Source organism: Cydia strobilella, chromosome Z (genome assembly GCF_947568885.1).
Source record: "Cydia strobilella chromosome Z, ilCydStro3.1, whole genome shotgun sequence".
In the NCBI taxonomy this organism is placed as follows: Eukaryota; Metazoa; Arthropoda; class Insecta; order Lepidoptera; family Tortricidae; genus Cydia; species Cydia strobilella.
In genome coordinates, this window is record NC_086068.1 from 49,098,483 (window position 1) to 49,124,538 (window position 26,056).

At 36.1% G+C, this 26,056-nt stretch overlaps 1 protein-coding gene across 7 annotated transcripts in view; it reads left to right on the forward strand.

Annotated features, from left to right (window-relative positions):
- The first annotated feature begins 21,059 nt into the window (after positions 1-21,059).
- LOC134754628 (matrix metalloproteinase-14) overlaps positions 21,060-26,056 on the forward strand; it is a 38,238-nt gene continuing 33,241 nt past the window's right edge. For 5 of the 7 annotated variants that reach the window (XR_010128950.1, XR_010128951.1, XM_063690960.1 and 2 more), the window contains exon 1: positions 21,060-21,380. Coding sequence is in view for 4 of the 7 variants with exons in the window: in XM_063690960.1 (XP_063547030.1) it covers positions 21,219-21,380 (162 nt within the window). In the remaining 3 variants the exon portion in view is untranslated. The remainder of the gene's footprint in view (positions 21,381-26,056) is intronic. The other 2 variants (XR_010128952.1, XM_063690964.1) reach the window with 1 other exon arrangement.

The window sequence follows — 26,056 nt, forward strand, 5'->3', positions numbered from 1 at the left end:
CCTTCAAATGATGCATCGATAGATTCCTCTTAACGATCACAACCTGTTTACACTTGTTTTATTAAAAAAAACAATACAGCTGACTTGAGACGATGCTGAATATGAAACCATAATTTTCCTTCTGGTGCCTACACTATTGAGCAGATTTCAATAAAAAATACATCAGTAAGTAACAGGGTGTAGAGAATCATCAGTACTGAAACCAATTAGTCCAATTACCCTACTTTCTGGTTAAGTCGCAGTCGAGTAAAATATTGATATTTTGGTAGATCATGTACAAATGTATAGACGTAAGTGGAATTCCTATTCATCCAAGTTTCATATGAAAAAGTATAAGCGCTCAATCTGGGTTCAGCAAGTGTTTTTTACAAGAAGATTTAATTTTTCCGCAAAGGTATGTAGGACTGTTTTGTGTAGAATTGATTAAACTTGAATGTTGCCGTACACCATATTTCCATAGAGTACGTAAATTCAGAGTAAAATGCGATTTTTTCCAGGAAGGGTGTGGACATGAAAAAGGGACCTTCAATTTATCATTTAAACCAAATTTCATCACTGTCCAAGAGATTTCACAGTTTATCCTATTCCGATTGTGCTATTTATGAATTGGATTGACACAGTTTACGGAAAACTTTAAACAATAATATCGTATAAAAGTGCAATTAGTTTTTTCGCTAATGCAATACACTTACTTTCATAAGTACTATAACAATATATCATTATAATCTGAGGCACTACAGCCGAGGGTCTAGGAGGATATAACCAAACGGAGTAGCCATTAACTGTCGAAACTACTGATTTCGAAACTAAAATTAATTTTTGCTATTACAAATTAGATAGGCCCTTAGTATATGTAAATAAAACCTGTTTTTTTTTGAAAATTTTACAAATCCTAAAAAAAATACTATTTCTTGATCTTAGGTTCGTAACCATGCAATTTAATGGCAATAGCAAGCTGGATGCCAAATTTCAACTTGCTAGGTCATCTGGAAGTGGGTTAGGTTTTTGGTATTAGGTGAGTCAGTCAGTCAGTAAATTTTTATTAGGTAAAAATAACTGACGTACGGTTAAGACCTTTGCTTCGGCATAGAGATAAATGGTTATAAATAAATAATATAAATAATTATTTATTGATATATTATTTATTTATTTAATTAACTGTTGGAACAATGTTCTTGTATAAATGTCATCTTCTGTACACAGCTTGTCAATAAAGTGTTTCTATTCTATTCTATTCTATATTTAATAAAAAAAAACGTAGCAATTAGTTTTTTTACGGGTTCTTAGACGAAAGCTACACTAATTTTTAGGGTTCCGTACTTCAAAAATAATAAACGGAATCCCTGTAGGCTCACTTTGTTGTCCGGCCGTCCGTCCATCTGACTGTCAAGACCCTTTATCTCGGGAATGCGTGGAGGTATCGAGTTGAAATTAAGCCCATATACTCAGGTCTACAGCCCCTTAAAGCTGTGAAAAATTAAACTTCTAAGTTAACGTAAAAAAGATACGGCTGTTGTGTCGCAAAAAACGTATATTTCAATACAATACTCAAGGGAATCAAATTTTTTAGGGTACTTCCCGTTGACCTAGAACTATGAAATTAAGTAAGTAATATCGTCTTACACTAGAGTATGTGCGGAAAGAGAAGAGTTGTAGAATGTATTGGATCCCGTACGTTTCACGACCCTTAGTGGGCACAGAGAAAAATCTAAAAACTATAAATTTGTAAATAATAAAATAAAAAATAAAGTTAAGTTTGTACGGAACCCTCGGTCGGCGAGTCCGACTCGCACTTGGCCGGTTTTTTTAATAAATATGCAGGTTTTGGACAAGTATCATAAATTTTAATATTAAAACAAATAATAGGTAATAGCTATATATTTCGTAAGTAGAGCATAAAACTAGAGACTTAGAGCTGGTCAAAGACGCCTAGTCTTACTAAGATGGCATATAGTCAAGAAATTGGGACGGGTACCGCCGTGGCGAGGTGGCCTAGAGGTTAATGGCGTTAGCCGCGATAGCTAAAGACGCCGGTTCGAATCCGGCCTTCACCACTGGATGGCTTCGTCACTTTTTCTTTAATATAATATATGACATCTATTACAGTTTATAGAGCATAAAAAATAAAATAAATATATTAGTTGCAGCTTCGCATACGTGCCTTTCAGAGGTCATATAACCAAGAAAAAAAAGTGCAGACGGGAAATGTTAATGGAAAATTTAATTACCTACTGTTCTAGCTTTAGCTCGTATGTATATTTAGAAGTATAATAAAAACAAAAATTATTAGTTTCATTAAGTTTTCTGAAGAAACCTTAGAGAAATTTAATGGACGAGAACCAACATACCAAATTAATAAAATAATTACTTTTCGTATGGAAAACCCAAATAGCTAGGTGAATATTTAGTATGACGATTTTATTAAAATACAGTATGTCTCTGATCGTGGGGCTTTAAATTCAGGGCTCGATTGTACTCGCTAAACTGAGCTACTTTTATTATGGGACCAACCCTAAAATCGCGAATTTTTTTTGGCTTTTCCATAGAAAACGTCGACATCTGATCAGCCAAAATGTATGAAAAAGCCAAGTTTTTTCGCGATTTCGGGGTTGGTCCCATAATAAAAGTAGTTCAGTTTAGCGAGTAAAATCAAGCCCTGAAAAGCCCAATGATCAGAGACATACTGTATACATATGTATCTATAAATTTCATTTTTTCCTCCCAATATGATCTACATGACTCATTAAAGCAGGTATTTACATAGTTTACGTACACTCCTTCGTCAGCGGTATGAGAATAAAATTATATTGATTTAGATGAAAAATGATTGATCGTTGAATTTGGTATGAAAATAGCGAGTACCAAGGAAGGACATAGGATAGTTTTTATCACGAAAATAATCATTGTACGCGGTCGAAGTCGCGACTAGAGGCTATAAAATCTAAAAACAAGTTACGAGTATATAATTGATTTTCGACTCAATAATGCAGTGATCGATAAGTTCATACATGGACGAAAACTAAAATAGCACTAGTTTCTTTCGCAAAATATTTTTTTTAGTCGTATTTCCTGTCGTATGTGTACCAAATTTCAACTTAATTGGTCCAGTAGTTTTGGAGAAAATGGGCTGTGACAGACGGACAAACAGACAGACGCACGAGTGATCCTGTAAGGGTTCCGTTTTTCCTTTTGAGGTACGGAACCCTAAAAAACACGTAAGCAATTAAGGTAAGGTGGGATAAGACTATCACCGGGGTAAGACTATCACTTGTATGGAATCCTCATACTGCATGTTTGTCTTGCCCGTTAGCAAAATAAACTATGTTAGTCTTACCTTACCCCACCTCGCGCACGCGCACGAGTGTGCAGTGGGCTTAAGGTGAATATCACGTGTTAAAAAAAAAAAAATGAATATTGGCGGGAAGCTCTTGTTGCGACTTTGCAATTTGTGTATTTTATTTGTTTGCCATTGTTTCATTTTACTCACAATCGAAGTGAAAAGCAGTGTGTATAACTCAGGCACAAACGCGTATTTTTATCCTCGGCTATATTGGTCCTCGCTTAAAATTATAACTACATTTTGTAGTTTATTTCTATAATAACTATGCTGTATAGTAAGATTTTAATAATTTAGTAATATATAAAACACGGATATTATCCGATTATGCTTTATTGTGTACAGTCGCCATCAGATATATCGGAGCAGCCGAGGTGCTCAAAAATCCTCTATTGTCAAGGCGTTAAGTACGTGTTCAGATATTTGTGAGCACCTTGGCCGCACCGATATATCTGATGGCGACTGTACTATGGCAGTGATTTGATTGTCTTAGTCTTAAAAAAAATACTTTGTGCACTAGAGCATAAAAGTAGCATTTTGTGCAGCCTACATCTAGCACAAAGGAGAACTTTACGAGCATGAGAAGTGAAAACGTTGTTTCTAGTAAGTAGCCTTGCTTTTTATTGTCTCGCAAAAGGTGAGAAAAGTATTCTCCTTTGGGCTGTTTTCGTCTTGGGCGCTTCGCACAGGAATTAACTCGTAACACCCTCGCTACGCTCGGGAGTTAAATCTGGGCCCTCATTTACCCAGGATTCAATATCGCGCCCGTGACACAAAACGGTGCTATATCCCCTCTGCGTAGTATAGTAGATTATATACTATAAAATTAAAGTTTGCCCAAATATTCCCACGCGATACTGCCATAAAAAGCTAGAAATGCCATTCATCTGTTGTGGACAGTTGTGACAAAGCAGGTAAACAACCATTATCCAAACAATTATAAGACGTTTACGATGTTTGTAAGGTAAGGACGATGTAAGCATTTACAACATCTCGGACATTGTCACTAAGTAGGTATATCTAGATCCTAGAATGTCGCAGAGATGCAACACGCAAAGGTTTCATCAATGCAGGAACTAGATAAGTAATTAACACCTTTTATTGAAGACAGCATAATAAACTCATTTCTATATGTACTATGTCACAATTCCACAATTACCTACATTCACAACGCAAGCTTTGATAAGACTTTCACTTCAATGTATTTACGAGTATAAGCGTGGTATCCAAGAGTACTTACAAACATTTTGTCAAGCCCGACTAACCAATTTGTTTGAATTTATTCATTTAATCGGCAATAATTAAGAATTATGTAACAATTTTCTAGTCAAGGGTTTTCGAGTTAACTACATTAAAACTAGAACAATTCTTAGTTTTTAGAGGTGAATAATGGTTTAGGAAACGATTACACAACGCTGGGCGGCAGGCCAGGCAGGGTCAGGGGGAGAACTGACTCAGCGACCTTCACCCGTTACTTCGGGGGTGAACCAATTGTTTACCCAGCAACGCGATTCACAGAACCAACAAAAGCTAACTACAACTTTTAGGAAATATTGATAGGTATGCGATTATCGGGAAGCGGAGCATGATTACAATAATGATGGATTGTTCGTTATACGATTAGCTAGCCTAAATACCTTTTGTTACGAGTAGGTTAACGAAGTTACAATGCCTGTAAGACAAGAAGAAGGTGTGGAAAGGATACGGCCGCTTCTCCGTACAAATGTAGTCCCCATTTTCCTCTATGTATATTGACATTATGGAATATATTTTTACATAATTTGATATATATTTACCATATACATAGCTATGCTCCTACGTTTGACTTTTTCGATTTTATGATTATTTTAAAAATTAGGGGCGAAAAACAGATTTCATACAAAAATTTTAATGCTCCTAACTTTTATAATACTTAAAAATTCGAAAAAAATCAAATGTAGCTGTGGTTGATATTCAACTAATTGTGTCAAAATATTTTTAATAATGTCAACATCCAGAGAGGAAAATGATGACTACGTTGGTATGAAAATGCGATTTCGCGCGGTCCTCCACTTTCGTCTTAATATGAAGAGGAAAAGGGACGGCCACTTCTTCCCACAAAGTAGTCCCCATTTTTCTCTCTGGATATTGAACATTATGGAAAATATTTTTACCTAATATAATATATACCATATATAATATGTACCACAGCTATGCCGGACGTTTGACTTTTTTAGATTGTTTGATTACCTATTGTAAAAATTAGGACAACACATTTCATATAAATCTTTAAATGCTCCTAACTTTTATAATAAATAAAAATTCATAAAAAAAACAGACGTAGGGGCATAGCTGAAGGGTACACGGAAAGAACATGTCTAGTCACTTTTTTCTTAAAAATGGAATTTTTATTTCAAAATGTAGAGCTCTTAATGAACTATTAGCTATACCTTTTGCTACCACTGTATAATATATGTATCACAATTTTTTTTTTGTTAAAAAAGACCTGGTCACGGAATTACCATACATTTTGACATGGTTCCAAATTTTAAAACCTCGATTACTCAAAATGTTACTAAAGTGACTAGACATGCACTTTCCGTGTACCCTTCAGCTGTGGTTGATATACATAAAGTGCAGCAGGGCAATCCTGACTGCGGGAAATTTCAACTAATTGAAATGTCTTCCATGTTTCACATTATTAACTTCAGTGTCAACTATGTCCAGATAGCGGAAAAGCTTGTTCATAATTTCACCATAGATGGCTTTGATAGACCGAATAATTTCTCATCTAATACGCGATTATGTTGTTTTCTACAAAATTCCTTGTGTGCACGTGCGACTTGGCTCCTCAAATATTCTATAAAAATAGTGGTCTCTAATTTGTTTTTATACGTTTTTCAAAGTCGAGTCGCATATTTATAGCTTATTTTATGTTTGTATGTAATTTAATGTAAGTAAAGTAGTTTATGTTATAATAGTATTTTGACGATAGTTTAAATAACCCCACTAAAATGGAGATGTCGGCTAATTTCGTCTGTTTGGTATTTGAAATTATCCCTCCATGTTTAATATGAAATTAAAGAAACACTAGTGATGTAGGTACACGATTCGAGGTTTTTATCGATGTCAATATTTAAGAATACTGACCCTGTTAAGGACTATCTACATTTTTATTTTATTACCCATCAAATTTTACATTAATTTATACTATGCTATAGTAATTTTAGTTTTTTCTATCGCAGATAAAAAAAAGATGTGTAAACCAGTAGACACATTATCGACTGATTTTTAAGACACGAGTCCCATCAATATGTACTATAGAGACCAGTTCATAATTCATAATTTTTTTATTGCATGATAGTGAGTACAAAAGGTGTTAGTATATACAAAAGTCCATCACAATCTGCCGAAATCCAGCACGCAATATATCTTAATTCTAAAACTACAAACTAAATTAATTTGAAATTACCCTGATAAAATCTTGTAAGTCTTTTTTTGGAAAACTTAACGTAGCTACATAAATAAACGGGTTCAATGTAGATCCCTTACGCCATGCCTTAGGAGGACAGGTTTAGTAGTACTAGTTCACCGTAACCAAACTTATTATCAATAGTTATAATTACAACCATTTACCTTTATATATATAAAAAAAGCATTTGAAAGTATACAGACTCAACATTTTTGGATGTGAGTCTAAAACAATTAAACCTAGATAACTAATCTACAGTATGACGGAAATCAATTGTCCGTAAAAGTACTGAAAGTATTGTAGATTTTAGTTTTCGGTAGTCAAAGTCGTACTTTATAACTTACCAGTCGAAATTGTCCCGCTGCACCTTACAACTAATTGTGTCAAAATATTTTCAATAATGTAATATGTAATTATTATATTATTAATATGTAATATGTATTTTCAATAGTATAATATCCAGAGAGAAAAATGAGGACTACGTTTGTGTGAAAAGGCGATTTCGCGAGCGTCCTCCACTTTCGTCTTAATATGAATAAGATTTGTTGTACACTAAGAAGAGAAGTATAAACTTAATGATTTGACAAAAACAGGTACCAACCTATCAGGCTTCTTATTTAATGTACTAAAGTAAAGCATACGTTAAACACGAGCATACGTTTTTTAGGTACCGATTCATTAAGAAATGTAATTTAAATATAGCAAAAGAACAGTTTATTTTATACCCTTTGTACTGGTAGGGACTGGAGTCTGAACTAGAACAATTATTGTCTAAGTCAGTGTAAAAACAGCCATTTTCTACATGGAACTAGGTATGTGCATGTTCGTTCGTAGACATATAGATCTTGGCCCACTTCAATGTAAAAGAAAATTGATTGATGAAATGAAAAAAAAATATGAAAGAATGACATAGTAGGAAGTTCTCATTGTATAGTATTCAATCCAAGTTAGCTTTTATGAATACTTACCAGCAAGTATAAGGTTTTTTCCGCGTATGATAATGTTGATATTACAATAATGGCATTGATTTATTCTGGCAGCCGCCGCCGGCTGCGGCGAAGGTGGCGAGCACTGCAGCACCCTTGACCTCGCTGAGCTCACCACCAACCCCACGAGCTGGTTCGAGGAACCCACCCCCCGGTTTAGTCACACTAGTCACAGCAGACAATGGCCCAGTCATCGACTAAGGTCACATCGTGTAGTACTGGGTCAACTAGGGCAAGCGTTCAAATAATATTATATACGAACATTTGAATCATGCAAAAGATTTAGTTAAAAAAGTATTTTCTGGCGTTAAAGTAATATAGAATATTAATTTGACGGTAGGTATAGTATAGGTAGGTTTCTATTCCCGTACCTATCTATAACTTATGTTGATGTACTTGTGGAATATCATTCTAAAACTTGTAACGCTTTAATTTATATAAATATATTGTTTATGAGTAGGTAAGTACTTTTAATTGAGGTTTGTGTAGCTATAGCTACTGATGGACCGAGCGGTGAATAATAATGAAGAGAAAAAAACCGGCCAAGTGCGAGTCGGACTCGCGCATCGAGGGTTCCGTACATTACACAATTTAATCAATGTATTTTTATGTGAAACGTGAGTGAAAGGTAAATTGCAGTTTACGATTTATGAGGTATAAAAAAAACTACTTACTAGATCTCGTTCAAACCAATTTTCGGTGGAAGTTTGCATGGTAATGTACATCATATAGTTTTTTAGTTTTGTCATTCTCTTATTTTGAAGTTAGAGGGGGGGGGGGGAGGGGACACATTTTACCACTTCGGAAGTGTCTCTCGCGCAAACTATTCAGTTTAGAAAAAAATGATATTAGAAACCTCAATATAATTTTTGAATACCTATCCAATAGATACCCCACACGTATGGGTTTGATGAAAAAATTTTTTTGTGTTTCAGTTCTAAGTATGGGGAACCCCCAAAATGTATTGTTTTTTTTTCTATTTTTGAGTGAAAATCTTAATGCGGTTCACAGAATACATCTACTTACCAAGTTTGTTTCAACAGTATAGTTCTAATAGTTTCGGAAAAAAGTAGCAGTGACATACGGACGGACAGACAGACAGATGACGAATCCATAAGGGTTCCGTTATTTTGCCATTTGGCTACGAAACCCTAAAACGAGCGTCAGTAAGAAACGCAATAGACACGTGGATACCAACCAGTGTGGCCTTTGATTTCCATTAAAACGCAGGTAATAACTACATACCGCAAGTCACCATCTAAGTACATCATTAAACGCTTGCGTTGACGCCGAAATACTTAGGTATACCTGGAACTTTCAATTATTATTCAATTTCTGAAAGTTATTACATTATATCCCAAATTGTAATTCGCAACTTCGCTTCAAATGTAACGTCAGTTACGGTGGAATAACCCTTGGGATCAATAAGTTAACCAAGAATATTTACCGGTTGAAGATTTCCTTCTTCCTACTGATAAAGTTCTTCTTCGAAATATTATTGACAGTCGTTAAAGCAATATAAGTACCATATTTATATAATAAAATTCTAGTTATAAGTTATTACATTTATACGTACATAAACCATTCTACTAACTACCAATTATGTAAAACATTCCATATGGTCTGAAACTGTAAGAAGTCATGAGCAAGCGGAGTCATGTGTTACGTTTGCCTCAATTATCTCATTGATACTAAGTAAATAGTTAGTGGAAAATATGATGCTATAATTTATGATTTTGTTTCTCGAGAAACTTCAATAACTGCGTATATAGGAAAATTGCGGGCATGAAACATTAGCTATGATTCTCCTGTGCAACCGTACTTAGGTACCTTGAAACATTCCGTGGCATAATAATTGTTCGCAACTTGAGATTGGAGCCTACCGATGAAGATGATAAATACATAAATGCTATCAAAGAGAATATATAGGATAGAGGGGTACTGTCATAGTAAACTTTGTAGTCACAGTAAATTTACTGCCATCTATCGACACACGATTAACACTAGAAATAAAAAACAGGCTAAGTGCGAGTCGGACTCGCGTTCCAAGGGTTCCGTACATTACACAATTTAAACAATGTATTTTTTATGTGAAACGTGAGGAAATGTGTTTAAAAATCCCGTAGGGGTCGGATCAAAAACTAAGTAATTGAGTCCGACTCACGCTTGACTGCAATTTCTAATAGGTTTTCCTCTAATCTATAGGTAAAGATCTATTTTGTGTATTCTTTTCAAAATTTTAGACCCAGTAGTTTCGGAGATAAAGGGGGGGAATGGTCATTTTTTGCCTATTTTCTTGAATAACTTCTAAATTGTTTATCCTAAAATTATAAAATATATATCTGAGATTCTCACAATGAGCTCTTTCATTTGATATATACCACGATATAGTTTGAAATTTTTAATTTTTTAATTTTCTGATTTAACCCCCAAAAGTGGCCGCCATGTTTAAAATTAATTTGTTTACGTTACATGTCCATCTTTGGGTCACAAACTTACATAAGTGTACCAAATTTCAACTTAATTGGTCCAGTAGTTTCGGAGAAAATAGGCTGTGACAGACGGACAGACAGACGCACGAGTGATCCTATAAGGGTCTCCGTTTTTTCCTTTTGAGGTACGGAACTCTAAATATCAAAAAATGTATGTATATATTTAGATAAATGATTTTTTTTATTTGTAGTTATTATTTTTATACGATTTTGACCCATGTTCTTTCACTGATGTGTTAAAATTGTTAAATATCAAACGAAACCTTTAACGCCATCTAGCCGAGAATAGGCTAAATATTGGTATTGGTGGTAGCGCCATTTGTGCGAGAACCATATGTCTCTTAACAAGCAAGCAATCTCCGCTGCTTCAGTTTAGGCACTTCGTTAGTACATAAAATACAAAAAGTTAAATAATATATCAACACAAACAATCTAGCAAAAGTACTCAAGACAAATTAATTGTCTTATATCCGATAGTTGCATGTAGATGTGCAATTAGTGGTCTGTTATTTTTCTCTCTACCTACCTACATTATTTCAATTATAGGATAATTGGTGACTGATTGCTTCATTTTAGGGTTCCGTAGTCAACTAGGAACAGTAGGAACCCTAATAGTTTCGCCATGTCCGTCTGTTTGTCTGTCTATCCGAGGCTTTGCTCCCGTGGTCGTTAGTGCCAAAACGCTGAAATTTTGCATGGATATCTTAATCAATGAATGGGACAGTGGTAAAAGAAAAACCAATTTTTTTTTTATGTGGGGATGAATTTTTTTTCGCTCCTACCCTATGGTGTGGGGTGTCGTTGGATAGGTCTTTCAAAATGAATAGGGGTCGTCATAAACCATTTTTTAATAAATATAATATTTTCGGAAATAATGGCTCCGAAAGAAAAAAAAATTGTGTCCCCACCCTCTAACTTTTGAACCATGGGTCCAAAAAATATGAAAAAAATGTTCTGTTCTTTCGATATTAATTATCATAAATAAATGGTTTGAGAATTTAATAAAAAATACCAAATTTAGCTTTATTGAATGATTTTAAGTCATAAACTTTAAATTCCATAAGAAACATTTGTTTTTTTAAATGATGTTGAATGTAATTCTGAACGCACAAGTTGAGTCGATGCAATTTCAAAACGCATCGTCAGAAATGTCAACATTGTCAACAAAAATTTTCTCACCGACTCCGATGTATTTTTACACAACTTCCAGAGTTTTCTGTTATAATATCGTATTATCGTAAAAAAATGAGTGATTCCAGTGATGAAGATGATCTAACGCCTGTGGATGCCTGTGGATTTCCTCGCTACAGTGAGGGGAAAAGTTTTGTGATACACACGGGTGCAAATGTATTTTACTTCTCGTGTGTTGAAACACTCGCTACGCTTAGGATTCTATTTTAGAACCACTCGCTTCGCTCGTGGTTCAACTATAGAATCCTTTCGCTTGATCGTGTTTCAATTCCACACTCGCGGGTAAAATACAACTTTGCACCCTTGTATAACAAATAACTATTTTAATACAGTTGCTCAAAAAGTGCTACTTTTCGTGGCTGTTTAGCGTGCGGAAAGTTGGTTTTCGCGAACTAGTGCTTTTTACTTTTCCAATTTTTTAAAATTTTTACTTGTTCCAATTCATGACTGATGAGTGTTAATATTAGTTTCCTTTAAACGTCGTAATCAACACAAAAACCTACTATTAATGTAAGAATACGAAAAATATGCATATTTCATATTTTATTACTTACCTCTTCATCATTATAAGTATTATACCACGTTTATTTTTTAATGTTGAAAAACCGTTCTCAATAAGTTGTCTGAATGGAACGGGACGTCTGTCAAAGAAGAGGCGTATTTTCTTACTGCAAGAATGTTTTAAGTTTCCAAAGGCAACATTCAATATTGTTTTTATAAATATAAGATATAAAAATAATCGTAAATAACTATATTTAGGTAATAATAGTACGTTTTAATATTTACAATTGTTTCTGTCTTATAGAACATGCATTTGAAAAAAAAAACCTTTCATTGAAATGGGTTCAATAAAAATCTAGTCTAATCGAATAAAAGCTAGAAAAACACCTCTTCGTAATGTCAATGTCAATGATGTCACAGAATTAATAATATAAAAGTTGCGAATTCCATTCCTTACTTGATGATTTTCTTATTTTTTCGCAACTGTATTAAAAAACGTCGTTCGATACACGTGCAGAAATGTCATTCTTCACTCGTCCCGGTACCGGTCATATCTCGGTACTCCTGAAGTAATGACATACTTTCTGCACTAGCATCGAAATGTACTATTTCACACCACATCCTCGACATTGCCCAATTACTTATATATCATGCAAACCTCACCTAAAGTAAGTTATTATTGCTGTAGGACTCTATGGAATAATTTTTCATACGAATTCAAATCTCATTATTAACCAGCGGGAGATTCAGATTATGAGATTCAGTACCATATCATGACCCGACGGGTTATAATGAGATTTAGTACAACCCGGCAAAATTAGAACTTATTTGAAAATCAAACTGGCTACTACAAGCCATATATGTATGTTACGCAAAACAAAGAAAATAAAACAAAAGCTGCGAGTGTCGCAAAACGCTGCAGTATTAGCAGGTTGAAGTTGAAAGATTATAATTTGTAGGTAGGTACGTTTTTTTGAAATAAGGCATAAATATATATACATTCTCAAACTTTAAAAAAATATGTGTACGCTCTTACGCCTTAGGCAATAAAGTCGTGTTCACATAATTTTGAACCATTTGTCTGGATCGATATTTTTGGCTTCGACTGTACTTTAAGTTTTAACAAAACGTTGTTTCTAGTAAGTAGTCTTGCTTTTTATTGTCTCGCAAAAGGAGAGAAAAGGAGAATTCCTTTGGGATAAAACTGTTTTCGTCTTGGGCGAGTTTGAATCCCTCGCTGCACTCAGAATTCCGTTTCAATTTCGCTACGCTCAGGAGTTAAATCTGGAGTTCATTTACTCAGGATTCAATATCGCGCCTGTGACATAAAACTGTGCTTTATTCCCTCGGTGCATAATCTACTCGTCGTTCGTCGTCGTGTGAATCAGATAGGTTCATAACAATGAAAATTATTAAACGTACTTTAATTTAACTACTTATATTTCATTAAAAAAACCGAGCAAGTGCGAGTCGGACTCGCCCACCGAGCGTTCCGTACAAATTTTTTTTGTAATTTTTATGTTTTACAAATTTATAGTTTTCAGATTTTTTCCTGTAGGTACTAGTAGTGAAAGACGATATTACTTGCCAAATATCATAGTTCTAGGTCAACGGGAAGTACCCTATAAATTTTGAATCCCTTGAGAGGGTCGAAACATACGTTTTTTGCGGCATAAACGGCCGTATCTTTTTTTACGTTAACTTAGAAGTTTGATTTTTTCACTGCTTCATGGGACTGTAGACCTGAGTACTTAAATATGGTTTTAATTTCAACTCAATACCTCCACGCGTTCCCGAGATAAAGGGTCTTGACAGACAGTCAGACGGACCGACGGACAACAAAGTGATCCTATAAGGGTTCCGTTTTTTCCTTTTGAGGTACGGAACCTTAAAAAAGACCTTAAATCCTATGGTCAGCATCCCGGCTGACTTCTTGGTGTACGACCTTTTTGGAGTTACTGCCTTGAACACAAAAATAATCCAGGGGAGGCCGACTACTCGTAAGCTGTCATCCAGACGCCACGACACTGAAGTGTCAAAACTTAAATTGAACTTTATGCATATGCACGTAAGTCTATGTTGCTCTGTGGTCTATGACCGATTAATCGGTCTTTGGCATTGATCCTGCGGTGCGTATATATCGGTCCTTTGGCGTCCAAAAGGTTAATATTGATTTATATTTATTTTTATTTTTATTATAAGTCAGACAATTGTTTTAAAAATTATGCTAATACTCGTATGTACCTATTTACTTTACCTACTTGTGACATGAAAATTATAATAAAAAAAACAGTTTTCTAATTACAATCAAAAATAGGCAAGAAAGGCTGACCACAGGTGCATGGCTGTCCACTGGAGCATTTACCCTAGGTATCGCATCAGAAACTTAATTTTCCGAAAATGCAACCCTTACCTGATGAATAGTAAATATGTGATATTATGTTAATTTTATACTTGGTCGAACTTTAGACGTCTACACTCGATTAAGTACTGTAGAATTTACACCGTTTTTGCGAGGGAAATTTCACTTTCGACCAGTAGGTATAAATTCAATTACATATTTTCGTTTGTATGTTTTAAAACAGTGGAAAAGCTAGTAGTCACGGTGGACTATATTTTTGCAAGATTTTTATCTTTTTAGGTAAGTACTTAAAATGCAGTTTTCCGCGGGGTGAGCTTTCGTCAAGTTTAAGTTTAGGGCGGGCGGAACGTCGGCGGCGTCGAGTCGACGGCTCCTGCGGCGACGGATCCGGTGCGAACGGCGCGGGGTGCGCCGGGCGCCGTTATAAGCGGCGGTTATCGGCGCGCCGCACACTCGCTCTCCCAATCTCGCGGGCTGCGGTAGGTCGTGCCGAGGGCGCAACGATCGCAGTCACATTTCCCGCCACGCGTCGAGCACACATTTTCTTTGAAATTTCGTGTAATTGCAAAGAAAAAAGTGAACAACGGGAGATCATTGGTGCCTTTGACGAGTGTGCTGTGATATATGTTTCAACTTTAATTTTATTTTCGTTGGTACTATTCCGGCGATTAGTAAAGCTTTAATCTTAATCACGCTAGTGAAACGAAAACATACATTTCGACCGACGTTTCAAGTAGTAAGGATTTCGAGGACTGCAAGCAGCAGCAAGTTACAGGCAAGTAGATACAATTCTTTTCATTTATCATATCGGCGTACCTACAGCATAGGTGTTCACTTCAGTTCTGTCCATTAAATAAAGATAAGCAACGTTAGTTGTAGCATTTAGTTACTAACATTCTTAAAATGTATTATAGGTAGGTTTCTACCTACTTACCTTTAGGGAGAATTGTCTTATTACTGAAACTTGTTAGCTTTGATTAGGGTACAGTGAGCATCAATAGTAGCGTATGAGACTATGCATCAAAAGTACAATCTCTAATAACTTTACTAAAAGAGTCAGAGGGGTGAATGTAAATAATATGTAGCTCATACTGAAAAACTTTTACTATGGGGCCAACTCTGAATTGCTAAAAAAAATATCACCTGTTCCATAGAAAACATTGACTGATTTACCGAAATGTATCAGACGGAAATTTTTTTTGAGTTTCGGGGTTGGCCTTATGGTAAAAGTTGTCAAGTATGACCTACATGTTCACCCCTCAGTTTGGTCAGTGATAACAAAAGCACCCTGTATATAAAACAATTGTGTGGCAGATGATGTTGACGCGTTGTTATGCTAATATTAATGCTGACTGATTTAGATGCTGCACATTTACAGACAAATGCATACAGTATCTTTAGCAACTTGAAATATAAAGCAAATGTTTAAATAGTCTAAGCTAACCCTGCTCCGCCTTGGCAGCGATAACATTAATGAACCTACCTATTATTTTATGTACCTAATCGTGATTATAATATACAATTTAGTGTTACTTAGGGACGAGTAATATACCTATTAGTAGTTAAATGAATTACCTGACAAAGCCTAAGAAAAAACAAACTTGACGTGAACCGAGGTTATACAGTTAGACCAAGAAAAGTCTGCAACGATTTTGATAGCACACGCAGTGCAAGTGTTATTTATACGTCATAAATTCATAGAAGTTTGACATTTAAAATGACACTTGCACTGCGTCTGCTATCAAAATCGTTGCAGACTTGTCTTGGTCTGACTCTACGTCTCTGTGTATATCTGCAGTTATCTCGCTGATAAGAACTGATCTTAGATTATGCGCTAAATAAAAGAACACAAAAGTACACAAACTACATAAATGCGGTGTTGACAACCTGACCTTAGTTTGCTTGCTTTAGTTACTTTTGACAAATAGCAGGTTGGATTTATACAAACGTGTATGTATCTATGTATAGAGTGTGTGAAGTGGCAGAGTCAATAAACAGTTTGATTCTCAAAAACGTTTGCCCTGTCAACAGCGTGAGCGAGGCTGCATGAGTCATGAGCTTGTGCATCGAACCCGCACAGTAGGTTTTAACTTTTGGAAACCAGTAGGTTAATTCCTTGTCATGATTTCGGTTGTTGTCTTTTTAATCAACGACGACAAAACAACCACAGACTTGTGTATCATGTGTATGTAGGTACCTATAACCTTTGGGTTGGCCGAAAGGTTTTGAGGACGTGAGATGGCGCGTCGTCGAAACGTGCAATGTAAATAAGGTACAGTCCGCAACAAATGCGTGTATAATTTTTAGTGTACACTGATTTGTTTCTTAAGCTTAGGTAGGGACAAGGTCGACTCACGTAAGCTTAATCTGTTTAAGGGTAGTTTTTAGGGTTCCGTACCCAAAGGGTAAAAACGGGACCCTATTACTAAGACTCCTCTGTCCGTCTGTCTGTCACCAGGCTGTATCTCATCAACCGTGATAGCTAGACAGTTGAAATTAACACAGATGATGTATTTCTGTCGCCGCTATAACAACAAATACTAAAAAGTACGGAACCCTCGGTAGGCGAGTCCGACTCGCACTTGTCCGGTTTTTAATTAGAACAATCCGGCGAAAATTAGACAATCACTGCTACTGCACCGCTGTAGCTGCGATGCTAAGACGGACATCGTAGTTGGGCTTTTTCATTTTAACTTGTACTTTAAAGCGCTACTAAAGTTCTGTTTCAGTAACGTCTAATCGTTACATTGCTGACAAAATGTATGGTATTTGACATTGACCGTCAGTTTTGTGACGATTGCTAACCGGCCGTTAATGGTACACAGTTAAGTGAAAATGCCTAGTTATGTCGCTTAAGAAGAAAATAAATGCAGTTATCTCTATTAATCTGTCTAGTCTCTACATACTACACTAAACTTGTCAATTCAGATTCTTTCTTTCTTTTGGTTTATTAATTAAAAGAATATATGCCTTAAAATGTATTGTACTTATATACGTATTTTGTATAATATCCTAAATCTTGTTGTACGTGTATGTTGTTACACTTGTCTATCATATATTTCACTTTCACTCTCATCTATTCCAAGGGTAACTGGGAGAAATGTCTTAAATTGAAAAACTTATCAAGTAAAATGTTTAAGAACTTATTCTACTTACCATTGGCATTTTTTTATCTAAGTCTAGATCCCTGGCTTCTTAAAAGTGATTCACTCAATATCTTGTTTATAACGCAAGCTGGTTAACTGTAGATAATCATGAACTTTAGCAACCACGAGTCAAACAATGAGTCAAACGGGGTCCCTTTGTTTGACATAATTATTGAAGTCATAATGTAATGATTGTCATATTATCATTAGTCATAATTCTGAAACCGTCAACTTTTCAGGATTTTTATGTTAGGTTAGGTTTGTTTTAGGACAATCCTGAAAAGTTACGCGTTTCTGAGAAAAACCAAATTATGGCTAACGAAAATGTGGACAAACAATACATTATGACTTAAAACTACATGGAAAACAATAGAGAACCGAGTCAAACACAACCATAATTATTTTACATAAAAATATTTTCTACGGTAGTCACACGTCTGTGTGGTTCACGAGTTATAGCAAAATATAGATGCTTCAAAGCGATTAGTGATTACTATTAAATGACGTAAACATCGCGTCTGGTGTGTGACCTCTCGAGGTGTCTTTCTGGTGAATCATAATGTTTATTTGTAGAACATTTCAAGTTCTATAGTGACCGTGGAGCTACTTGTAGTCAGACCGGACACAGCGTATTCTTGGGTCATACACATTTTATACTACCTACCTACCTAGGTATGCTTAACTCGTTCGCATTTTCCCTGTATGTAGACATCAGAAAGTTAAGGGAATCTGAAGCTATTTTTACAGCTTACAGGCGGGATGCATTTTTTCTGTAGGTACTTGACTCAAATAAGAAAAACGGGAAATTGTCGTGACCTTTTTTCTAAAATGCGTTTTTTACTCTCTTGTATATATTAGGTATGTTAGTTTCTGATTGCAAATTACGCTGCCGATCCTTATGCCTGGATCAATCCACACCTAACGAGTATAGTGGCGAGTCAGGGGGCCTAGCCAAGGTGACAATCGTTTGGGCTTCGCCATCGAATCGCTTTGTGGCTCTCTATCACTCTTCCATAATAGTGTGTCAGTGACAGTTGCGTTTCGTTCGCTACGGAGCGTTAGCGATTGGCATGTTGTCTACGGGGCCAGTGCTCTCGACCGAACGCTGGCAATCGCCGAGTGCTCAGTCGAGTACTCGGCCGAGAAAATAGCCACAATCACTTTACTAGACCGAGTGCCCACCCCGCGCTGACTCGCTCACTGACTCACTGGGTGTAGACCATGCGCTCGCCCTGCGCACTCGCCACTAGCCGATATGCGCTGCAAAGTGTATACTACCCACCATTTGATTGAGTATTTAACTGTTAATCCGTCCGTTTCTAAGTAACGAGAGCTGATTGCAATTCCCTAATAATAGTTCTCGTAGTACCAGGATCAGGTCTCCTTAAAATCCAAGGTCTTGTCGAAATACGTACGAGACTACGACCTTTCTCCCCAACAAGTTATTCATTCCTCGTTTTGTATTATTATAATTTTCTTATATTATCGAATGATTTTATTGCGATTCATTATTAGATAAGTTAAGCTTTCGCGCACGTCGTCATTGAACACACTGTGACTCGCAACAAGATTCAAAATTGTGGCTAAACAGTCACTCGGCCATTTTACTCTCTTAGCCGAGTGATATTTTATTGTGTCGCCACTGTTCTCGTTAGGTGTGATCCAGGCATACGTGATTATGCAGATTATTGCAGATGGCCAGGGTGACGCTCATCTCATTAATATTGCGTGCGGGCGTCCGGAAGAGGGAAGGGCGCAGACGCAGGGCCACGGGCACAGCCCCGAGAGATGCGCGAGCGCCGATAATCAGCGACACGTGGTTACTTGTCTTGTTATGACATACTAATTAGCGGTTTCTGAAATTCATAATTAATGAAAATACACAAATAGATTAATTATAAATTACATGTATGTAGGTATAAATAATCTATCAAACCGGTTGTAAAGGTAACATGTATCCCCCAACCTTCTAAAACTTGCCAACAAAACACAGTCTTGTCTGACAATAGAAGTGTTTAACTTATTATTTAAACAAGCTCAAGCGCAAAAATTCAGTAAAGTGTAAATTATTATCGATTAGTTCCGTCATTATTCAGTAGAGAAACACCCACTTTTTATCATGGCATTCGTCATAAAGGAAACAACAATTAGCGACGTAAGATCGTAGCCCCCCGTCTCAAACACCTATCAGGTAGAATTTGTATTCACTATAACATTGAGTCTGAATAAATTTCGCAAAATATAATTGTCCTATAATCAATCAGTGCCAAAATTTGTAAACAGTGATCAAAATAGTTAAGAGCTAAGCGCACCTATCTATAAAAAATATTTAACGTTAGGTAAGAGAATTGATTTGATTCCAATGTCGACGGTGAAACCGTCACCTCCGACATGCTTAAGCGAGCGGAACATTGCTGGCGACACCTCTATCAGATTTGAACTTTCGGTTCCGAAACCTCGTTGTACCCCCTAACCCCGCTCCGGCTGCAACCGCTTTTACCTACTGTCGCTAAACAATAAATATAATTATAAATAAAATAAAATAGTTAAAGCAATAGACAAGTCGCTCGTATTCTGCTTTGCAGTTATGCGGGCGTTACAATTTTACTATCAGGTTAATACTTACGTCGATATCAATTTTGTCTCAGATCGCGCAGCGCTTCATGACATATGTACCTACCCATGAAAGTGTGCGTAATTTATAATCACGATAAGAAAGATAAGATTTTAGCTGAAAATTCAGTGTTTCAGTTGTCTTCACAATGAGTGTACCCCCTTGTCAAAGCGAAGTTAGTCTCTTATAAGTAAGATATTTATTTGAGTACATTTTAGCTATAATCTTTTTTATCGTTTTTGGTTTATCGGTCTATATGTGTTAGTTACTTGCACCGTCGCTGTTCCTTAGTTAACAAAAGTGTCTACAACAATAATCTTTTGAAACGATAATCATGTTTGCGGGCGCACCCGCGCGGTGAATCGGTTCCTAGTAGGTATGTAGGTCATCACATTGTTAGTAATTTTATACAGTTAACAGCAGAAGTAGCTAAGCTGGCGGGATGTTCAAAATTATAAGGACACATCTTTGAACTTACATTTTATTAGGGAGTAGGCGTGTGTAGATCATTTTTTACATTTAATCCACTTATTAGTTTCTGCTGCTGACAATACTTACCAAAGGGTCATTTGAGATTCAACTAAAATTATGCGTCTAGCTAATAAATATGTTTCAAAAACTTCAAAACCTACTGAAATACTTACTAAGATCTTGATTTTGTAGTGTTTTTATGTAGTTACTTTATAAATCAGTTTAATTAATATAAAGGTATTAAATTGTTAGAGAAAAAAAATTGTTTAAATAAATGTCACTTTCCATCAGGTGTGACTAGGGCCAATCGCCGATCAATTTATAATAAAAAAAAAAATAGATATTTCTCAAATATTGGCATTCTTATGCATAATTTGCACTGCTGTAAATATGTAAGTAACTATGCGTACGAATTAAATCTCTACCAATTTTACATCAGATTTGTATAACATAATAAATGATATAGGTAATCTAAAATTCTTTGTTACAGATAACAAAGACTCAACAACGTCGTGCAAGCATAATAACCACGCCCGAGCTATGAATAGATAGTTTAACCAGTAACAAAACTTTAAAAGTTTACTATTTTTACAAGTGTAATGCCAATTAAGAATTAATTGGCCTAGTGATAATTGAAGGTGCATTTAGAATATAAATAAAAGTACTAATGTACTTACCGTTAACAATAAAAGGAAGCAAAACTTCAAGACAAATGACGTTCGTGAGCGTGAGGAGCACATTGCGGATAGGGCTGGCGGCGCTGACCGCGCTGGCGCTGCTCGCGCGCGGCAGCGCGGCGCCCGCCTTCGCCGGCACCGACAACGCCATGGTGAGTCCGCCATACTTTATATTATTCACAATACTTTATTAGTATGTATTTGCTACTGAGAACGATAAGTATACCTATTATGTAGTGTTACACACGAGATGTTTATTTTTTAAGATCTAGTAGGCTAATAAAATAATTGTAATACTTAATCAAATTAAGAAAATCTGTGTCTGAGGCAGCTTGATAAACATTTCGAACGTATAAGTAATATTTATACCGTTATATTTTGGACAACTGTTTCATTTTATAATATAGTTGTTTAAGTTTATTATTTTAAAATTAAAAATGTCCCTTCAGAATAGGATAAAATATTAGTTATATTGAACGCACGCTTGTTAGACCTAATAGTGACTTACATTTGAATAGAATAGAATAGAAGAAATTTATTTAAAAAACACTTAAATTTAACCTTAGTATTACTTGAGACATACAGAACACATTTGCTGTTCGCGTTTTTATCAACCAAATAAATATTTCCCGAGATATGTTAAAAAAAACTGGCCAAGTGCGAGTCGGACTCGCGCACGAAGGGTGCCGTACCATTACGCAAAACACGGCAAAAAACACATTTTATTCTGTTTTTAGTAAGTATTTGTTGTTATAGCGGCAACAGAAATACACCATCTGTGAAAATTTCAACTGTCTACCTATCACGGTTCATATGATACAGCCTGGTGACAGACGGACAGACAGACAGACAGACGGACGGACAGCGGAATCTTAGTAATAGGGTCCCGTTTTTACCCTTTGGGTAAGGAACCCTAAAATAGACTAGCCAGGACAATTTAAAATCGGAATTGGCAATGACTCGATTCGCAAGATTGTCTCCGCTGACTCATTGATTCCGAGAAAACGAAACGGCGTCTTTAAATCATGTTGAATTGAATCAGTGTAGTAGTCCGCACCTACGTCGGAGTATATAGTAACAGCATCGTTCATTCATAGTGAGTTCACAACCAGAGGCGATAAGAAGCCGGCCTCCACCGACCACTCCAAAACAGTTTGTTTGTCTTCTCACTTAGTTTGCGTAATACCATATAGGTATGAATCATATCCACAATATGAAACACACGCTACACCTTAGCAGGATATTGGTCATTAGAGTCAATGAGTTTGCGTCATTTTCATGTTTATCGGTTATCCGTAACGATGTACTACAAATAAAGTAAGTAACCAGTGTGTATCCACTAGTGGACATGGACAAATTCGGCTTCGACTAAATTATCTTTATTACATTATCGTTAATCAATGATCCCACTACTCACGGATTTTAAATTTAACGCAAAAAGGAAATCCTTGCCAATGAAATACCTAAGTTCGTTAGAAAATATAACATGAGTCAGTAAACCAGTCGCGAAGCCAAGTTTCGCCGGCATGTTCTGGGCCGTAGTGGGCATACCGACCAGCGACCATGTGCTTGCTAACTTCACCTTCGTCTAGTATTTAGCAATAAATTATATAAAACTTTTTTTAAACTGATAATCATTTGATAAGACAAGTGTGATGTAACTTCTCATCTGGGTAATCCTTACCCTACCTGTAATAATTTAACTAAGTTCTTTCGTAATGCTAACGGTACTTACTTTATTATTATTTTTTCACAATAACAGTTAAATGGCATAAGTGAAAAGCGTATCTTAGTAGCGAAATAATATAATTCTAATAGATTTCGTTGCGATTTAGTCAGTAATTGATTAGCTCTTTTCACAACAAATAATAATAAAGCGATTGCTTGTACTATGTCAAGGTAGTGACAGTTCATTCTACCTACTCACCTTGTTTGATACTGAACATAAAATAATAATTAAAGTAAAATTAAGTCGTTTTAATAAACTGATACTTTTTGTTATTGTAATGATAAAGTTTTTTTTGTACTCGTCGTAGGCTCTTTAGACAACAATATATAGCATAATTTATGATCCATTATTAGTAGGTAAATAATAAGAAAATAACGAACAGCTCAAGGAAGATAGCCATCATTGTACATTGAGACCGGATTATTGACGTGTGATTAGGAAACTTGTTATAGGTGAGTAAGATGGAATTATTGATGAAGAAGATTATACATAAATAGGTACATATACGTATAAGTACTTAGTAGTCGGAACTTACAAAGTATAAAAGAAAACGAATATCTATGTACTAATACAATACAGTGACATATTTAACTATCAAATAAAAAAAGTATTGAAATGCAGAAACGGTTACTAGGTTACGCCACACCATCACCAACATCGGAGCCACATCGTCTTTAGTCACGGAATCGTAATGCCATTCTGTTTCCTGATGTTTGCTATGGGTAGGTATAGAACAAGTTACCTACCAACTAAAATATTTTTTGACACTAACTTTTATTGCAGACTGTACTTTCTCTCCATTGCATGTCTCAAGTACTTCTCGAGGTATTTCTTATGAACCTAAAATCAATCTGTTTTTTTTTTCCATCGAAGACTTCATTTGGCTATCTTCTGACTGCATCATCAGATCAGTTCCATGTTACTATATTATTATATTGCCATCGGATATTCGGAAGTATGCCAAATTTCCCCTCAATCAGACATCGGGAAGTGGTTCAAATTTAAGTTGCAAGATCAAGTTTAAGTTACAAATCAAGATTTGGACAAATATAATCGCAGTGAAGCTAAATAAAAGTGTGTTAAAAGAGGCTCAAACACAAAAATACTTAATGAAAATAACGAATTCTAATAGTTAATATAGCATTACCCTTATAATGATTTTATTGCACTTGTGACAATCGTCATAAAGAATTCGCATTTCAGATATGCATTATGTGTATTTTTTATATGTATATTTTTTATGTATATGTAAATGCAAAATGTATATTTTGTCTTGAATAATAATAAATTCACTTATACACCCTAATGGCGAATAGGTACTGTTAAATCCCAGGTGCCCTTAAGTGGGGGGGTCATTCTCCTGAACAGCAGGAGAACAATGGCCCGGCCAGAAAGTGCCAAGAACCTGATGCTCTTTGTTTTCATCACTCCTACCTGACTCGATTAATGCGATATAAAAATTCGACTCGTGTCTCGATGAGCGGACATCTCTCGTTAAATTTCCTACGACTTAGAGGTACAATGAACTCGCGAGGCACATTCTTTGTGCGAGTTAAAGTAATGTTTTAAAATGCCCTAAATGAAATAAAACTATGAAAACGGATTATATCGCGTATATTGAATTTATAATACATCCCGACGTTTCAAACCCTTTACAGCGTTCGTGGTCAACGGGTGACTGAGGAAAAGACACACAAAAATAATGAACCATAATAAACTATAAACTTTAAAACATATTATTATACTCAGAATGTCCAACATCATCCAACACAAAGGTTACAGTCTATGTCTCAATTGTTCCTTTATCAGATGGACTACAGGATCCCAAGCTGGTGGTAGAGAAAAGTCATCTTCCCTATTAAAGTTTGGATATTTCTTAATCTCAATGGCCTTGCCCTTGACTTGGCCTTGTAGCATTCTGGGTATGTATCGCTTCTCCTTGGCTAGAGGCTTATCAACTTTATTGAGTGCAATCACTCAATAAAGCCAATAAGCCAATGCTTAATCCATGACATTCTCCCAGACTGCAGACCTAGGTCGATGGTGCTTGACATCAGCTGTGTGTTCCTTCACCCGAGTGGAAATACTTCAGTTCGTCTGCCCGACATATGATAGGCCAAACTTACAGTCCAGCCTGTACACTCCTGCAATCTGTAGCGACAAACGCCTGGTAAATGTCGTATGTCGAACAATTTGTATAGCTCTGCAGTCGCGAGAGGCGCCAGGCAGTGGTTCTTCCGCTCCGCATCGCACTGGCGTTTTAGGAATCTCGTATCTCGACATCGCTCCAGCATCATTCCGTGCAAAAAAACGTGTCCAAAAATAACATATTTAAGCGGACAATGCTACCAACTAAAGTCTTTTAACCCCAGTCACGACTCACGATCCTGTGAAAAGCTTTTTTAAGATTTCGCAGCAGATTATATTAGTAACCTTACAACGGTTAGGAAGCGTCGTCAGTTATCTGAAGCGTGCGTAAGATATAAGATAATTTAATTTGAAGCGGAAAATAAGGACTATAAACAAGAAAAAAACTGTTACGATTGCTCTATTTTTGAGAATATGTTTATAACAAAAAATAAAGTCTTTTGTGGGTACCTTATACATTTTTGGTCGAATCTCAGGAAGTGTATGTCTGAGAAAGTAATCACAAGTATACAAATAAATAATAAGTACAATAAAAATAATAAAAAACCGGTATTCTGAACTTCTTAAGTGATTCTCAGTGCATATTTCTTTTAAACAGTAAACCGGTAAATCGAAGTCGCGATGAGCACGAATAATTGTAGAGCGCGTATTAGTGGGCCAGGCTTTAAGTCACCGACACACTTGTGGACAATGGCCCGCAGCCTCAAATCGCCCGAGACAAAAAGAGACCCGGTCACCGCTAATACCGTAATATGCAGTTCATTCTTAAAACTAACGGCTTCCGTTATTTTCAATGTCATATGGACGACGTTTTAGCTCTTTTAGGGTTGACGGTGTGGCGTGCAGACGAGGGTATGGCGGCGTGGTGACGGCGGTCGCATGCGCGGCACGCACGCAGGAAGCGCCGGCGACCTTCGGCACGCGCGCCACGGTCGCTGCCGCTCCATTGTT